The sequence below is a fragment of the Sebastes umbrosus genome, chromosome 17 (genome assembly GCF_015220745.1).
Source record: "Sebastes umbrosus isolate fSebUmb1 chromosome 17, fSebUmb1.pri, whole genome shotgun sequence".
In the NCBI taxonomy this organism is placed as follows: Eukaryota; Metazoa; Chordata; class Actinopteri; order Perciformes; family Sebastidae; genus Sebastes; species Sebastes umbrosus.
This window is the reverse complement of record NC_051285.1, coordinates 22,098,219-22,112,284: the sequence shown is the minus strand read 5'-3', so window position 1 is coordinate 22,112,284 and position 14,066 is coordinate 22,098,219. Positions and strand designations below refer to the sequence as shown.

Below are 14,066 nucleotides of genomic sequence, written 5' to 3'. Positions count from 1 at the left end.
CAATCACACTAGTGCAGCGAGCTGGAGGAGGGGGGGAAACAGCAGACAGAAAAGCCATGGAGGGGCTCTTTAGTTCCCTCTTCCTGTGTGTGTGTGTGTGTGTGTACAGGCTGCAATGTGTGAAGAGAGTTGGAGTGCAGCCAGTAGATATTACAGTAGAGGAGGTATTTTACATTTCTCCACTGATGTAAAAGAATATTGTGGAGCTCATATAGACATGTTTTTCTCATACTATCCTTAATACATCCATGATACTATCACTGCAAGTGGTTGGCACCCATTTTCCTCAAATGCTAAAAAGAAAAATAGGATATTTAATGGCTTAATTACAGAATAAATCTAACTTACCTATCTAACTTACCTACCTAGTTTACTCAGTTTACCTATCTAACTTACTCAGTTTATATAGCTGGTTTACCCAGCTATCTTGATGGATTGGGAAGGGAAGAGAGAAACGATGACTGACTGGCTGTGAGAGCTGGTTGAGCTCAAATGTCAAGTGGCAGGATAACCGTGGGGGAGGTGGGGCTACTACGGCTCCGGGTCCATGAGGGAGGGTTCATAATACTAAAACCACCACTCACTCCCTCTGCTCATTCCACATATCAGCGACCAATAACAAGCAGGAAGAGCAGAGCTGCCGGTGCCTGAGTGCTCGGTGAGAGGTGAGAGGTAGAGAGGTAGAAGCAGAGCAGCTGATGAGGAGCCAGACAGAGAGAGAGTGAAATGGTGGAGGCAGCCCGCTGACAGCTTTTCTCTTTTTTTTTTTTTTTTTTGCCTCTCTAGTGCCTTAGCAACAGCCCCTGATAAGGCCAAACTCTATTGGTCAATGTGCAGCCCCATGTGGGAATTTGGACCAATCACAAGGCTTTGGTGCAGAACTAAGAGGGGACAGCTTCATGGGCCAGAATAGCTGCTAAATTGAGCCCCCTGGTGGCTCAGTGAAGGTCTGTCTGCTCTGTCTCTATACATAGTTACTAACAAAAACCAAAAAGCTGCAGTAGTGATACAGCAAATGTTCTACATTGTCACCCAGAAATAATTATGAATAGCATACTTATGTGGATTTAAGCACAAGTTGCATTATTAAAAGCAGTTTAATGTGAACAATTGGACAATGAATAACAAATGTGTTAATTTTTTTGACCCATTTGTTTACCTAATAATTAATATTTTGACAAAATCCTATGGTAAACTGAGTGACACGAGAAAAGAACAAAGAAAGTCACCAGTTAGAAAGGAACCAGCTCAAAATTGGAAGATAAGATTAGGCTGACTTTAAGTACATATTAATAAAATGATTCATGTTGCATACGGAGAAACATACTGTAAATCTGTATCAGAGTTTTCAAAATTGAAATACATAAATTGACATAAAAGGAATATTATTATAGGCTACTATAACCCCCATTGTACAGCCTAAAAGCTGTCTGCCAATGGAGAATAAAATTAAAAATGATACTGTTTGTTACACTTTTCAGTTTTACAAATGCAAAAAAGTTTTAATTTATGCATTTTGTCATCATGGAGCAGGAAATTGGGAACAAGCAACAAACAAGCCTACACTGCCTCCAAGTGGGCAATATTTGTTATTGCAATGCATGATGACATAGGCCTACTGGGTTTCATGAACATGCAGAACATGAAGTACATAGACCTGCAGGGAACATTCAAATGTTGTGCAAAATACAATAGAATAGGTACAATATTTTTTACAGTATATTACCTTTAATTTTTATACTACATTTATCATATATTTTATAATCACTACATACTGTGTGGCTCCGATTACAAGAGTGAATCAATAATACAAATCATTTCTTGAATTTGTCAAAATCTCTCAACAGCCCGGCACATTCATACTTGTCTGATGGGCTTATTAACCAGGTCAGCCTTTCAACTGACATTTCATTAAATGTGACCCTGACAAGTTGTTGGCAATTCTTTTTCTGTCGATCAACTAATGGATTAGTCGACTAATCGTTGCAGCTCTAAAGCCAGGACACTTACAGGACACTTGGTTGAGTGGATCAATCAGTGACCCTTCTGTTACCCTTCTGATGGTCAACGCTACCACAAAGCCACATGGCGTGTTGTTATCAAAATTATGCTTGAAAAAACAAGAAAACATGCCAGAAGTGTCCCTCGCAGTACTGGAGAGAGGAAACTGTACTCCCACAGTCATCAAATAGTGGCAGTAAATGTGTTTGATTAAAAAGAACAAAAATAAAGTATTTGCGTGTCCAAGCTGTCATGAAGGACTAAGGACAAAAAAAACTTTGGAAACAGGAAGAGAGTTTCAGATGGATTAATTGCTCCGTACACAGTGAGCTGCCAGAATAAGTCAAGCACCCATTTTGGCAGAACATTGAACCATTTGCTCTGAAATACTCATCCTACTTCATGGCAGATTAAGTTTCTTCGATTGCCATGGAGCACTGGGTTACTTTCTTATTTTGCTTCTTCATATTCATCAATATCTTTTTGAACTTTGTCTTTGATTATGCAATAAGCAAATGAGTGGGAATTTGTGCACGTACTGTACGCTCTTTGTCGCCATGTCGTAGTTAAACTTTAATGAGTTATCTTCACCATTCACGCTGAGTAGTATAAAGTAATACCTCGGAAACACACCGGTCTCTGTAGGCCTTTTGTTCATCACCGAGACAGATTAGACAGTTTTGCATTTTTATCTTTACATTGATAGCACGTCTATGAATGTCCCATTTCACTGTTACGTGTTTCACAACCACACTCTTTGAGAGTGATCTGCACATAACGATTCACCTTCAAAGAGTGTGAATTATATCAACAAATATTGACAAAATACTTGTTGTTGTCCAGTGTCTTGTAAGCCCATATGGGCTGGGCGACAGATGGGGCAGGACACTCAAGTAAACAAATCAATCAATCAATCGATCAAATGTTTTACCGAGGGGAAGTTATTTTGCCAGGTAGTTTTGGATTATACTATATGTTTTGTACCAAATGAAGCCTTCATAAATTGCTCAGAACAGGTGTGTTGTTCCTGAATTCCTTGAGGTGAATATGTGAAATAATGACATGGTCAAAAATTTTACATTTGACAGCGCTGCTCACCATTTGATTGCCCCATTAATAGAATGTAATGGCCTATATCCCAAAGGTCAAACTATAACCTCATTAAGAACTCAGAGGGACAAACCTGTCAATTTAGTTTAAACGGGCCAAGGAGATGATGGACTTAACCAGGGGTGGAGCCAGATGTTGTAAGCATTTGGGGCTCAGCCCAAACCTAGGGGGGGTCCGGGGGCATGTCCCCTTCCACCCCCCCCTCCCCCCTGGAGATTTATTTTATCCCATTTACGGCAGCTATATGTACTATATTTCAAGCCTTTTGAGTTAATAGAATGCCCTAAAAATCGGTACATCGTTTGGGAAACACATGATAGCTGTATAACTGTATAACTCCAAAATAGGATAACATCCTATTTTGTATCTAATTGTTCTCCAACTGTTTTCATCATTCTGAAACAGTGACTACGTTTACATGCACACTAATATTCCACTAGTCAGTGAAGTTAACGTCAACCACTACCTTTTGCTAAACCTAACTAAGTGGTTGTGTTGCCTAAATCTAACTTCCTGTGAAAATGGTTTATTTTGAAAGGACACTTCAGAACACGTTCAAAAGTAACGTAATAGGGGTACCCCCATGCGTCGGTCTTCGAAATCGAGGGGAACTGACCAAACGGCGGTACTTGATGAGTTAGAATAATGTGTTGGATGTTACTATTTTTATGTTACATAACAGGTAGGGTAGGAATTTGACGTAAACAGCGTTACTAATCTTGAAACCTATTTTTGTTATGGTTACTCTGAATGTTTAGCTGATCAGTCAGAGAGACTGATGGGAAATTACACAAAGTTGAAGGTATTTTAAAAACCTAAAAGATTTGGTGCTTTTGAGAAAGCATTCGAAGCTGGAGCCCCAGAAGATTCCCCCCCCCCCCTGCTCCGCCCCCTGGACATAACTTCAATAGATCCACAAGTTTGCTACAGTAGCTTTACTTCAAAAAGTGCAATAAATCTTAAAAAAATCCCCCATTACATTTAGGATAATATTCAACTACTATAGTATCACTACAGTATTTTAGAATGTAGGTTTGTGCAATGACTTGCATATCCACTCCCACATGTGTTAGGAGGCCTGTCTTCAGGTCACACGGTCTCTACTTGCTTTGCATATCTGATTTGACATAATCATAACTGTGCACATTTTCATGTCATTCCTCTCCAGAAGCCACAGCAGGAGAGACTGAGGAGTTTCTCCCACCATGAACATGTTAATACCTTCAGTTTTTCTTCCCCTGCTCCTCTGTTTTTTGCCTCTGATGTCGGCAACTGTTGTTCAAGATTTTAATCACATAGAGAGGTGCAAGGACTCCCTGTACATGGGGACGCCACCGCGAGGGTTCACCGACACCACGCTGAAGAGGATCTGCCAACGTTACGCGGACAAGCCTCGCTATGTGACCCTGTACGACCCCCAAAAGCGGATTCCAGTTTACTCAGCTTATACCTTCAAGAAAACAGAGGGGGACAGGCGTGTGGACTACCCTTGGATGTATGAGCCACAGGTCAGAAACTTGTTTTTGAGTAATATGGTTTTGTTTTTTTCAAAATGCCAAAAAAACTCATTTATAAAGAGTTTTTCATTCATTTTAACCAGGCAGCTTACCCTTAAGTAGGGGAGACCGGGGGCAATTGTAACAATTTTTAGTTTTGATGTCGTTACTCAAAAACCTCTTGAACTATTTGGATAACATTTTTATGTAGGTAACTTGCATTTGTGTTCTACTTGTTAACAGTGATAAAATGCTTTTACTAGCAATGTTAGTCATAATATTGATTGAAGCACTATAAGTCAAATGTTACATCTGTCCCCACATGCAGGGGTGATTGTAACAACATATGTCATACCTTCATATGAATACCAAGGACCACAATAAACAACCAAGAATATAGATTATAGTTAAAACTATGGCTATCAATCACTTACAATATTTAATCGCGATTAAGCGCAAATATCTGTTCAAAAAATTAACCTTAAAGGGAGATTTATGCGATGGGGAAAATATGTTGCTTTATGCAAATGTATGTATATATTTATTATTGGAAATCAATTAGCAATACAAAATAATGACAAATATTGTACTGGTACTGCATTTAGTATAAAAAAATATGCTCAAATCATAACATGGCAAACTCAAGCCAAATAGGCAACAACAGCTGTCAATGTGTCAGTGTGCTGACTTGACTATGACTTGCCCCAAACTGCATGTGATTATCACAAAGTGGGCATGTGTGTAAAGGGGAGACTCGTGGGTACCCATAGAACCCATTTTAATTCACATATCTTGAGGTCAGAGGTCAAGGGACCCCTTTGAATATGGCCATGCCCGTTTTTCCTCGCCAAAGTGTAGCATAAGTTTGGAGCATTATTTAACCTCCTTCGCAACGAGCTAGTATGACTTGGTTGGTCGCAATGGAGTCCTTAGGTTTTCTAGTTTCATATAATGCCAGGATCTTCACTCTAGCTTGTAGCCCGCAACAACCTCCGGAAGATCGATCACGTTAATATGTTAAAGAAATTAGTGGTGTTACAATGAATTCGCGTTTGGGTTACTATCGCATTAATTTTGACAGCCCTGGTTAAAATAATTTAATAACCATTGAACAATTAATTACTTTCATCTTGGCAGAAAAACTTTGACAAGTATGAGACATCAGTTTGTCCTTTGGCGGGCAGAGAGGGATCATCACAGACCATGTGCATGATGACTTTCATCTGTCTCGTTTCTGATCGGTGCAATTTAAGATGTTATTGCCCCCGGTATCCCCCATAATATCTCTTTCAAAGAGGATACCAGCAGCTGAAATGGTCGATAGGTCGACTCCAGCAAAGCAAAGAGGCTTCATAGACAATACTGGCTTTGTATTATTTCCTGTGTCTATGTCTGTGTTTTGTGTCTCCCCAGCTGGCAGAAGTCGATGGGAATGGAAACATGCAGACCTTCCCCACCGGCTACCTCCACATGAAGTTCGAGGACAGCCAGGCAGTCCTGGATGACTACTCTGACGTGGTCCTGTACGAGAGAGGCCACCTGAACCCAGACCAGCACCAGTCCACCCCGCACGACCGTGCCGCCACCTACACCCTGACCAACGTGGTCCCAGAGATACGCGAGTTCAACATCGGGCCCTGGCGCGAGTACGAGGAGCGGATCCGGCTCCGCCTCAACAACTTCTGCCGCGGCACGGCCTACATCGTGACCGGAGTGACCACCAGGGGCAACATGATCCGCCGTAACAACCAGGACCGCGTGGCCATCCCCGAAGACATCTGGTCCGCGTACTGCTGCACCGACTACGACCGCAACTCGCCGCACGATGTTCGAATCCGCTTCCCGGCCTACGGAGCCTTGGCCAAAAACTCCAAAGAGGGCAGCAGCGTGCACGAGATGCCGGTCCAGGAGCTTGAGATCTTTCTGAAAAGCAATTTGGATGTTGACCAGAATCTTCAGCTCTTCTATGACAACTGCATCTCTCCTTCACCCCTCCCTGTTTACCTCCATCATACTATCTGAGAGCTCTATAGCCTACCTTAGCCTATGTGTGCATGTGAGTTAGTGGATAGTATAACATGGATAGTGGTAGTGGTGAAAAAAAATAATAATCAAATAGGATATTGTCATAATTCCCTGTAGTCTAATGTTGATTTAAAATATCTCTTGGAGTTATTCTTTGGGGAAAAAATAGGGTTGGTTGTGCTCTTTAAAACTTTTTTTGATGTTTCCTTCCATTATCTCTCCTCTTACAAAATGAAAGCGGCTTTGTTCTAAGGGGATTATAGCCTTGATCTAATGCAAATTGGCTCATTTAATAAAATATCTTAATATTATGGTCTGTATTGTGATTGTGTTTTTTTTATTATTCCTTTGAATTCTTGTTTGAATGTATGATCAGATATGAAAATGAGATCTGACTTTTATGGCAATCTGATGGGCTTTAGTCTCTTTAATAATTTAGTTAATCTACTTGTAATAAAACACTTTTGAATATAATATAAATGATACATAGACGGTTATATAATTTGTTTAGAAAACCAAAAAGATTCTAGAACTCTTTCCATTAGGAGCACCAGAGGACACAGAGGCACATGATTTTTTTATCAGATTACCTGTCTCGTGCACTACTGTCAGGATATACTGCTTTATAAATATAGCTTTTTTTAAAATCATATTTGCTCCAACTTTTAAAAACTTACCATCAAAATCTTTAAAAGGCAGTGAGAATATTTGGGTTTCCAATCCAATCGGTGAATATCATATCATAAAGACTTTTAAAGTTTTTTTGGTTTCATGTGATGCTGAAGATATCTTCTTTAAAGGTTTTTGAGAGTGACGTTTTATTTGCAATTCAAAAGAGGAAGATGCTATCTGAGCTTTCCGAGCATCATCAGCCATCATCCCAAAATTATTTAGATTTTTTTTTTCAATAGATGCTGGTTCATATGGGTCATTTTCTGATGCAGCAGGCCTTTTCTACACATCTAGTTGCACACTGCCATCTAGTGACGGAGGGAAAGTATTTCCTGTTTTACTGTATTTCACAGCTTACAGGGAAACCAACAGTGTTATTATCTGCAAAGGCAATTTGGGGTTGAGTGCAAAATAAAACGCTGTGATATTACCGTAAACATCAGTCATCTAAACAATTGTGCAATCTATTTAACAAAGATGATTGTGATTAATACAGTGCACATCAACCATACGTTATTACACATGGTCTAATAACTTGCTGCTTATTACAGCAATAATTCAAGACAGATATTCCAAACCTAAGGATTTAATATTACAGATATGAAAAACAATAGAAAGTTTTTTTTTTAAAAATGGATGCAATGTTAACTTGTGCAAGGTCAGATTTGGCTTTTCCCTCTCCCCTGTAAGGAATTGTCTAACTGTGATATTTTGTGTGGGAAAAAAGATCAATGATTAGAGTGCAAACTGTAACTTCGGAGATGTAAAAAGAGGTACAATGTTGTCTAAAAAGTGCTTATTCACCGGTGATAACACAGAAGTAAGTGTATCCGTGGCCAAAAAAGAAGCATTCAATTATTTCCACATCAGGGCTTGACTGAATGGAACGCCGTGCATTAGCACAAATGCTTCATCCAACAGCACCAGTGCATCGGTCTGCTCCAGTAGCTATATTTGCCATAATATTGATTTATTGTGTATAACAGCTGAATAAACACAGATCCGAGGACAGTTCCCTTCATAAACTGGTGCTGTTATTTTTAGGCTTTGAAATTCAAATCCTCTGGATAACTTTTAGATCTCATGGAATGAAAGTCAGAACTCAGTTTGTGTGGATTTAGGAAATGAAATCATGGAAAGCTGAGCATGGATACATTTTATGGTGAATGCTGTATGCTAAAAAGCAACAACCAAACTGAAAAACAAAACAAAGCCTTACCTACACTAGGCTACTACAGCAATAAACACCACAGATCTCTCTCTGAGCAGCCACATCAGTTCCGTCTTTCTGAAGAAAAACAAAAAAGCAAAATGAAAACAAAAACTCACTTCTTCAAGCTCCAATAATCAATACTTTAAATATTGCCACTCAGTAAATCAAATAACTTGATGTGTGACAGACCCAACCAACTCTACAGAGCTTTTTAGCTTCTTTAACATTCATGTCCCACAAATTTACTGTATGATTCAGGCTCATGGATCATGGATGTATAATAAGAACACGGTTTAGATTGGTTCCTACAGCAGCATATTGCTGCCACACCAGAAAAAAGATGGATCATGTTATAACGTGAAAAGTTTATCGTTATAACAAGATATTTTCACGTTATTACGACATACAAATTTATCACGTTATACAATAATTCTTTTGTTGTTATAACAATATACTATTTAGCTTGTTATAACGTGAAACTTTTCATGTTAAAACGTGATAACTTGTTGTGATAACATGAAACGTTTCACATTATAACGTGATCATCACTCATATTGTTATAGCGTGGAACATTTTACATTATAACGTGTTAACTTAGTATATTGTTATAGCATGAAATGTTTCACGTTTTAACAATATAAGTATTGATCACGTTATAACGTGATAACTTAGTATATTGTTAAAACGTGAAATGTTTCACGTTTTAACAATTTAAGTGATGACCACGCTATAACGTGATAACTTAGTTTATTGTTATAACGTGAAATGTTTCACATTTTAACAATATACTGTAAGTGATGATCACGCTATAACGTCATAACTTAGTATATTGTTATAACGTGCAATTTTTCATATTTTATCAATATACTGTACGTGATGATCACGCTATAACGTGATAAATTAGTATATTGTTATAACGTGAAAAGTTTCACGTTTTAACAATATTAGTGATGATCACGCTATAACGTGATAACGTAGTATATTGTTATAACGGGAAATGTTTCACTTTTTAACAATATAAGTGATGATCAGGTTATAATGTGATAACTTAGTATGTTGTTCTAATGTGAAATGTTTCACATTTTAACAATTCAAGTGATGATCAGGTCATGAAACGTTAACGTTTTATGTTATAACAATAAGTTATCATGTGTTAACATGAAAAGTTTCACATTATAACAAGATAAAGAGGATAATGTTATAACAAGAAAAGTTTCTTGTTGTTGCCATACGTCGTAATAATGTGAAAACATCGTGTTATAACAATAAGCTTTTCATGCTATAACATGATACTGATTGTTTTTTTTTTTCTAGTGTGGCAGCAATACGCTGCCATAGGTTCCCTATAAGCCTCGCTTTCACTATGCAATTCTGTCTGCCACTGGTAATGTTCTACCGGGAAAACGAAGGCTCGATTTACGGCACAATGGAAGTGCGTCAACCATTGCGCAACAAAAACAAGAAGATGATAGCTCTTTTGTCTTCCCCGGTAGCTACCCCCAGTTACAAAGATCCGATTGTCTTTGCGACAGCGGTGCCAACAATATCATTTGGAAACAATAGAGTGGGAAAAGTTGTCTGTTTCCACTTTAAAGTTGCTATCTCCTGCATGTGTAAATAAACAAGTTGACAGGTTAGCTAGAACTACGTCCAAAATTGTTACAGATTGTCTTACCTAGCCTACTAGTTGTGGGGTTCTTCTGCCCCCACATGGCTATAAAATGTACCTACAACTTTAATATTGCATATATGACAAAAATGATGCAAATCATTTGTTTAAGAATGTCTTTTAATGTTTTCCAGTTCAGATACACAACATACAGTGTGTAATAGCCTCTATTTGAAATAGAAATATTAACTTTAATTCTTTCAACTCCTTCTGGTCATTATGCTCTCTCACAGTATCTTGAGCTTCAAGCAGGTTACTGAATCAGACTAAATGAAATAGACAAACAGGTGCAAGCCTTCACTTTACCATTCCAGCATTAATGTTGTAATAAGAATATATTTGGATCCTTGTAATGCTTTTTATTAGTTTTTTTTTTAATATATATATATATATATTTATTTTCCTTACCTTAAGCCAACATCAAAACTGTAGTGTAAACATGTAAACTTGGTGAGTGTGCTTCCATTATCTGTTGGCTGTCCAAACGCTTGTTTCAAAAAAAGAAAATAAAAAGAAAAAAAAAGAAATACTGTCTTTGTAATGCTGCTTTTGGAAGCGTGGGCAACTCAAACTCACATCAAACAGCTGGGTCAATAATCCCATAAACAGAATGTGCAGACAAAATTGCAAACGGTAGCAAAACAACCACCATGATTAGAGTCTGAAATAAGACCAAAAGAGTACAAAGGATTTCACAACCTCCCAATTACAGGTTATACTGTATGACAACGCTCAAGACAATGTAAGACACTAACGATTAAATCCGACAGCATCACAAGTAAAAATTCCTTGATTTGTGGTTTGTTTGGAGCACATTTGAAACATCCGTCCTATCTCGTTTTTTTCTGCCTCATTTCTCCAAACATCCCTATTTCCCCCATTCCTTCATCTGTTCTCTGCAGCTGTTCTTTGGCTTTTTTAACCAATGAAAGGACTCATTTCACTCAAAAGCTGCCTTCCCGACTGATGGGATAGTGCCAGGTGTGTACATTATGCTTCAGACCAGTGGTTCCCAACCTATTTTCCTCAAAGCCTTTTACAAATCCTCGAACAAAAGCATCAATTTGAATAAGGTGTTTAAGAGTATTAAATGAGTTAGTCTTTTTTTATATAAAATCAACTTTCTTAAATGAATATAACTCATCAGCTAAACGCTAACAAATATAGATATTTCATCAGATAAAAACTAGGGCTGTCAAAGTTAATAACGCGTTAACACAAATATGTTTTATCGCCACTAATGTCTTTAATGCATTAACGCAATTTACGACTTTTAGGTTGTAGTCGGCTCAGTTTTAAAGCTAGAGTGAAGATACTGGCACCATATGAAACTATAAAAACCTAAGGAATCCATTGGTACTAACCATGTCATATTACTATTTTGGCAAAGAAAAACTGTCTTGGCCATTTTCAAAGGGGTCCCTTGACCTCTGACCTCAATTTATGTGAATGAAAATGGGTTCTATGGGTACCCACAAGTCTCCCCTTTACAGACATGCCCACTTTATGATAATCACATGCAGTTTGGGGCAAGTCATAGTCAAGTCAGCACACTGACACACTGACAGCTGTTGTTGCCTGTTGGGCTGCAGTTTGCCATGTTATGATTTGAGCATATTTTTTTATGCTAAATGCAGTACCTGTGAAATTGAATTGATGTTAATGATGTTAATTGATTTCCAATAATAAATATATACATACAGTTGCATAATTCAAGCATATTTGTCCTCTTCCATGTTGATAAGGGCATTAAATACTTGACAAATCTCCCTTTAAAGTACATTTTGAACAGATAAAAAATGTGCGATTAATTTGCGATTCATCGTGATTAACTATGGACAACCATGCGATTAATCACCACTAAATATTCTAATCGATTGACAGCCCTTGTTATGAATTTTGGAAATGATTACATTTATCTTTTTCTAATAACTTTTGACTTTTGGACTTTAAAACACTGTAGAGTTATTGGAAATTTTTGGATCACACGAGTCGGAAACAATCCTACGCAACCACCACTAGAATTTAATTCCGCAATTAGTATAATAATACTAATAATATTAGTGTAGCTTAATCTCTATCTGCAACTGTGCAGGAATACCAGGTTAAACAGAATGTGACCCACTAAATAGCAAAAAAATAAGTCTTTTTAAATAATTTCATATGCAGACTTTTGTATAAATTATCTAGTAAGTATGTTGTTATGATTTTAGTTAAACATGTGGAAATCTAATTTTGACAACCTCAGAGCTGACAAATCCTGGCAAACCCCTTGCTATCCTTGGCGCCCCCCTAAGGGGGGCCCAGACCCCAGGTTGGGAACCACTGCTTGAGACAGCCATATATGCAGCAAGAGCATTTTTTATCACCACAATATCGAGGCTAACCTTGAGCCGTAAGCATTCCTTTCCGTGCTGTGATTTTTAAAAGATTATTCACGTATGTTAACAGACGTATTCATGTGCCCATAACCTATTGGAATTTGCCCTTGCGATCTTAAGGAAGTAAAGGAGAATCAAACATACGCATGAGTGCTAAAATCATGTTAAGTCACCTAAACTTGCACCTGCTGTCACAAAGAAAAGATTCCGGCCAATCACTCAAACCAAACGACAAACAGAATATTTACAAATTCCAGTTTTGTTCTCTTACACTTAAAAAATGTACAGTTTGTTTTTCATGTGTTTGTTCTTTTTGTCCTCGCGGTTCGCTCCAGTCCAGTGTGAGGGATGGCAGTCTGGCTCCAGAGTGTTGTTATCCTAAGCAGACAGGATACAGAACATAACAAGGAGGGAGGGAGGGGGGGGGAGTAAATCCCGCTCGCCTTGTGGTATATGGTGTGTGAGTAATGTCTGTCATTAAAGATTTTTTTTTTAAAATCAGGTTTTTAGAATGCATCCCCTGCGCATTGACAGACCGCAGCTGACGGGCTAGTCCAGTGTTGTCCTAATGTCACTGGGTTGGTTTTTTTTTTTCAGAATTGTCCAGAGTGTGACCCGTCTCTTGTGTTCAGTTGTGCGAAAGATGTGAAACGCGCGTACAAGGCTTTCTCACCTTTTGACCGTCATAAATATATCTCCATCTTGCAGAAGGGAGAATCATGAAACAACAAAAAAGAGCAGACGAAAAGAGAACTGTCAGGCAGTCTTTGAAGCGTGTGGTTGATGTCAGTCAAACCTTATTTAGAACTATTCATGTAAAGTAGTTGTTTCTCTTTTTTTTTTTCCGTAACTCAAAAAAGTGCTATCTTCAGGTGAGATTGAGAGACAGTGACTGCAGACTTGACGGTTGCAAAAGATAAAGAGAAACAGAGCGAAAGAGGGAGGAAAGAAAGAAGGCTTTCATCAGTCTCTCTGGTAGTTTTTGCGGCACAGCCTCGGTGTTAGGGAATGAAAAAAATAAAGAGGAAATATTTACTCTCTTTGTTATAATCATAGTTTTACACAATATTCATCTCTTTATACTTTAATACCTTTTTGAAGTACCACAAAGTGCAGCTGATATTAAAATAGAAAATGGAAATGATTTTCAAAATAAAACAAAAATCAATGAAGAACAAGGCAAATCATCAAAATGACAAACAAATGTCTCTGTCCACACTCTTTGTAAAAAAAAAAAAAAAAAATCATGCAAATATCCCAGACAGCAAAGTAGTTAATAAAACTTTATATTCTTTTTTTTTTTTTAAACGAGGATATATTGAATCCCTTTAAAGAAGAGACCAGCCACAGTGCAACATTGAGTGTAATAATCAAAAAAACAAATAAATGTGTGGATCAAAAAGAAAGATGAAGGGGTTGGCACTTTTTTATGATGGTAATTCCTTTTGTAAGATACAGTCAGGATGGACCTCTCCGGGCGGTCCACTGGACGCCAGTGA

At 37.9% G+C, this 14,066-nt stretch overlaps 1 protein-coding gene across 1 annotated transcript; it reads left to right on the top strand.

The window, feature by feature from the left end:
- Positions 1-455: 455 nt before the first annotated feature.
- Positions 456-6,937, top strand: LOC119475812 (endonuclease domain-containing 1 protein). The gene is made up of 3 exons (XM_037748866.1): positions 456-947; positions 4,280-4,619; positions 6,021-6,937. Exons 2-3 carry the CDS (start codon positions 4,317-4,319, stop codon positions 6,627-6,629), a joined length of 912 nt encoding a protein of 303 aa, XP_037604794.1. The 5' UTR covers positions 456-947; positions 4,280-4,316; the 3' UTR covers positions 6,630-6,937.
- Positions 6,938-14,066: the final 7,129 nt, after the last annotated feature.

Excerpts from the sequence above, each read along its gene's own strand:
- LOC119475812 (XM_037748866.1), top strand. The coding sequence starts at position 4,317 with ATGAACATGTTAATACCTTCAGTTTTTCTTCCCCTGCTCCTCTGTTTT. Across the intron at positions 4,620-6,020 it reads CTTGGATGTATGAGCCACAG|CTGGCAGAAGTCGATGGGAA; the intron begins GTCAGAAACTTG and ends GTGTCTCCCCAG.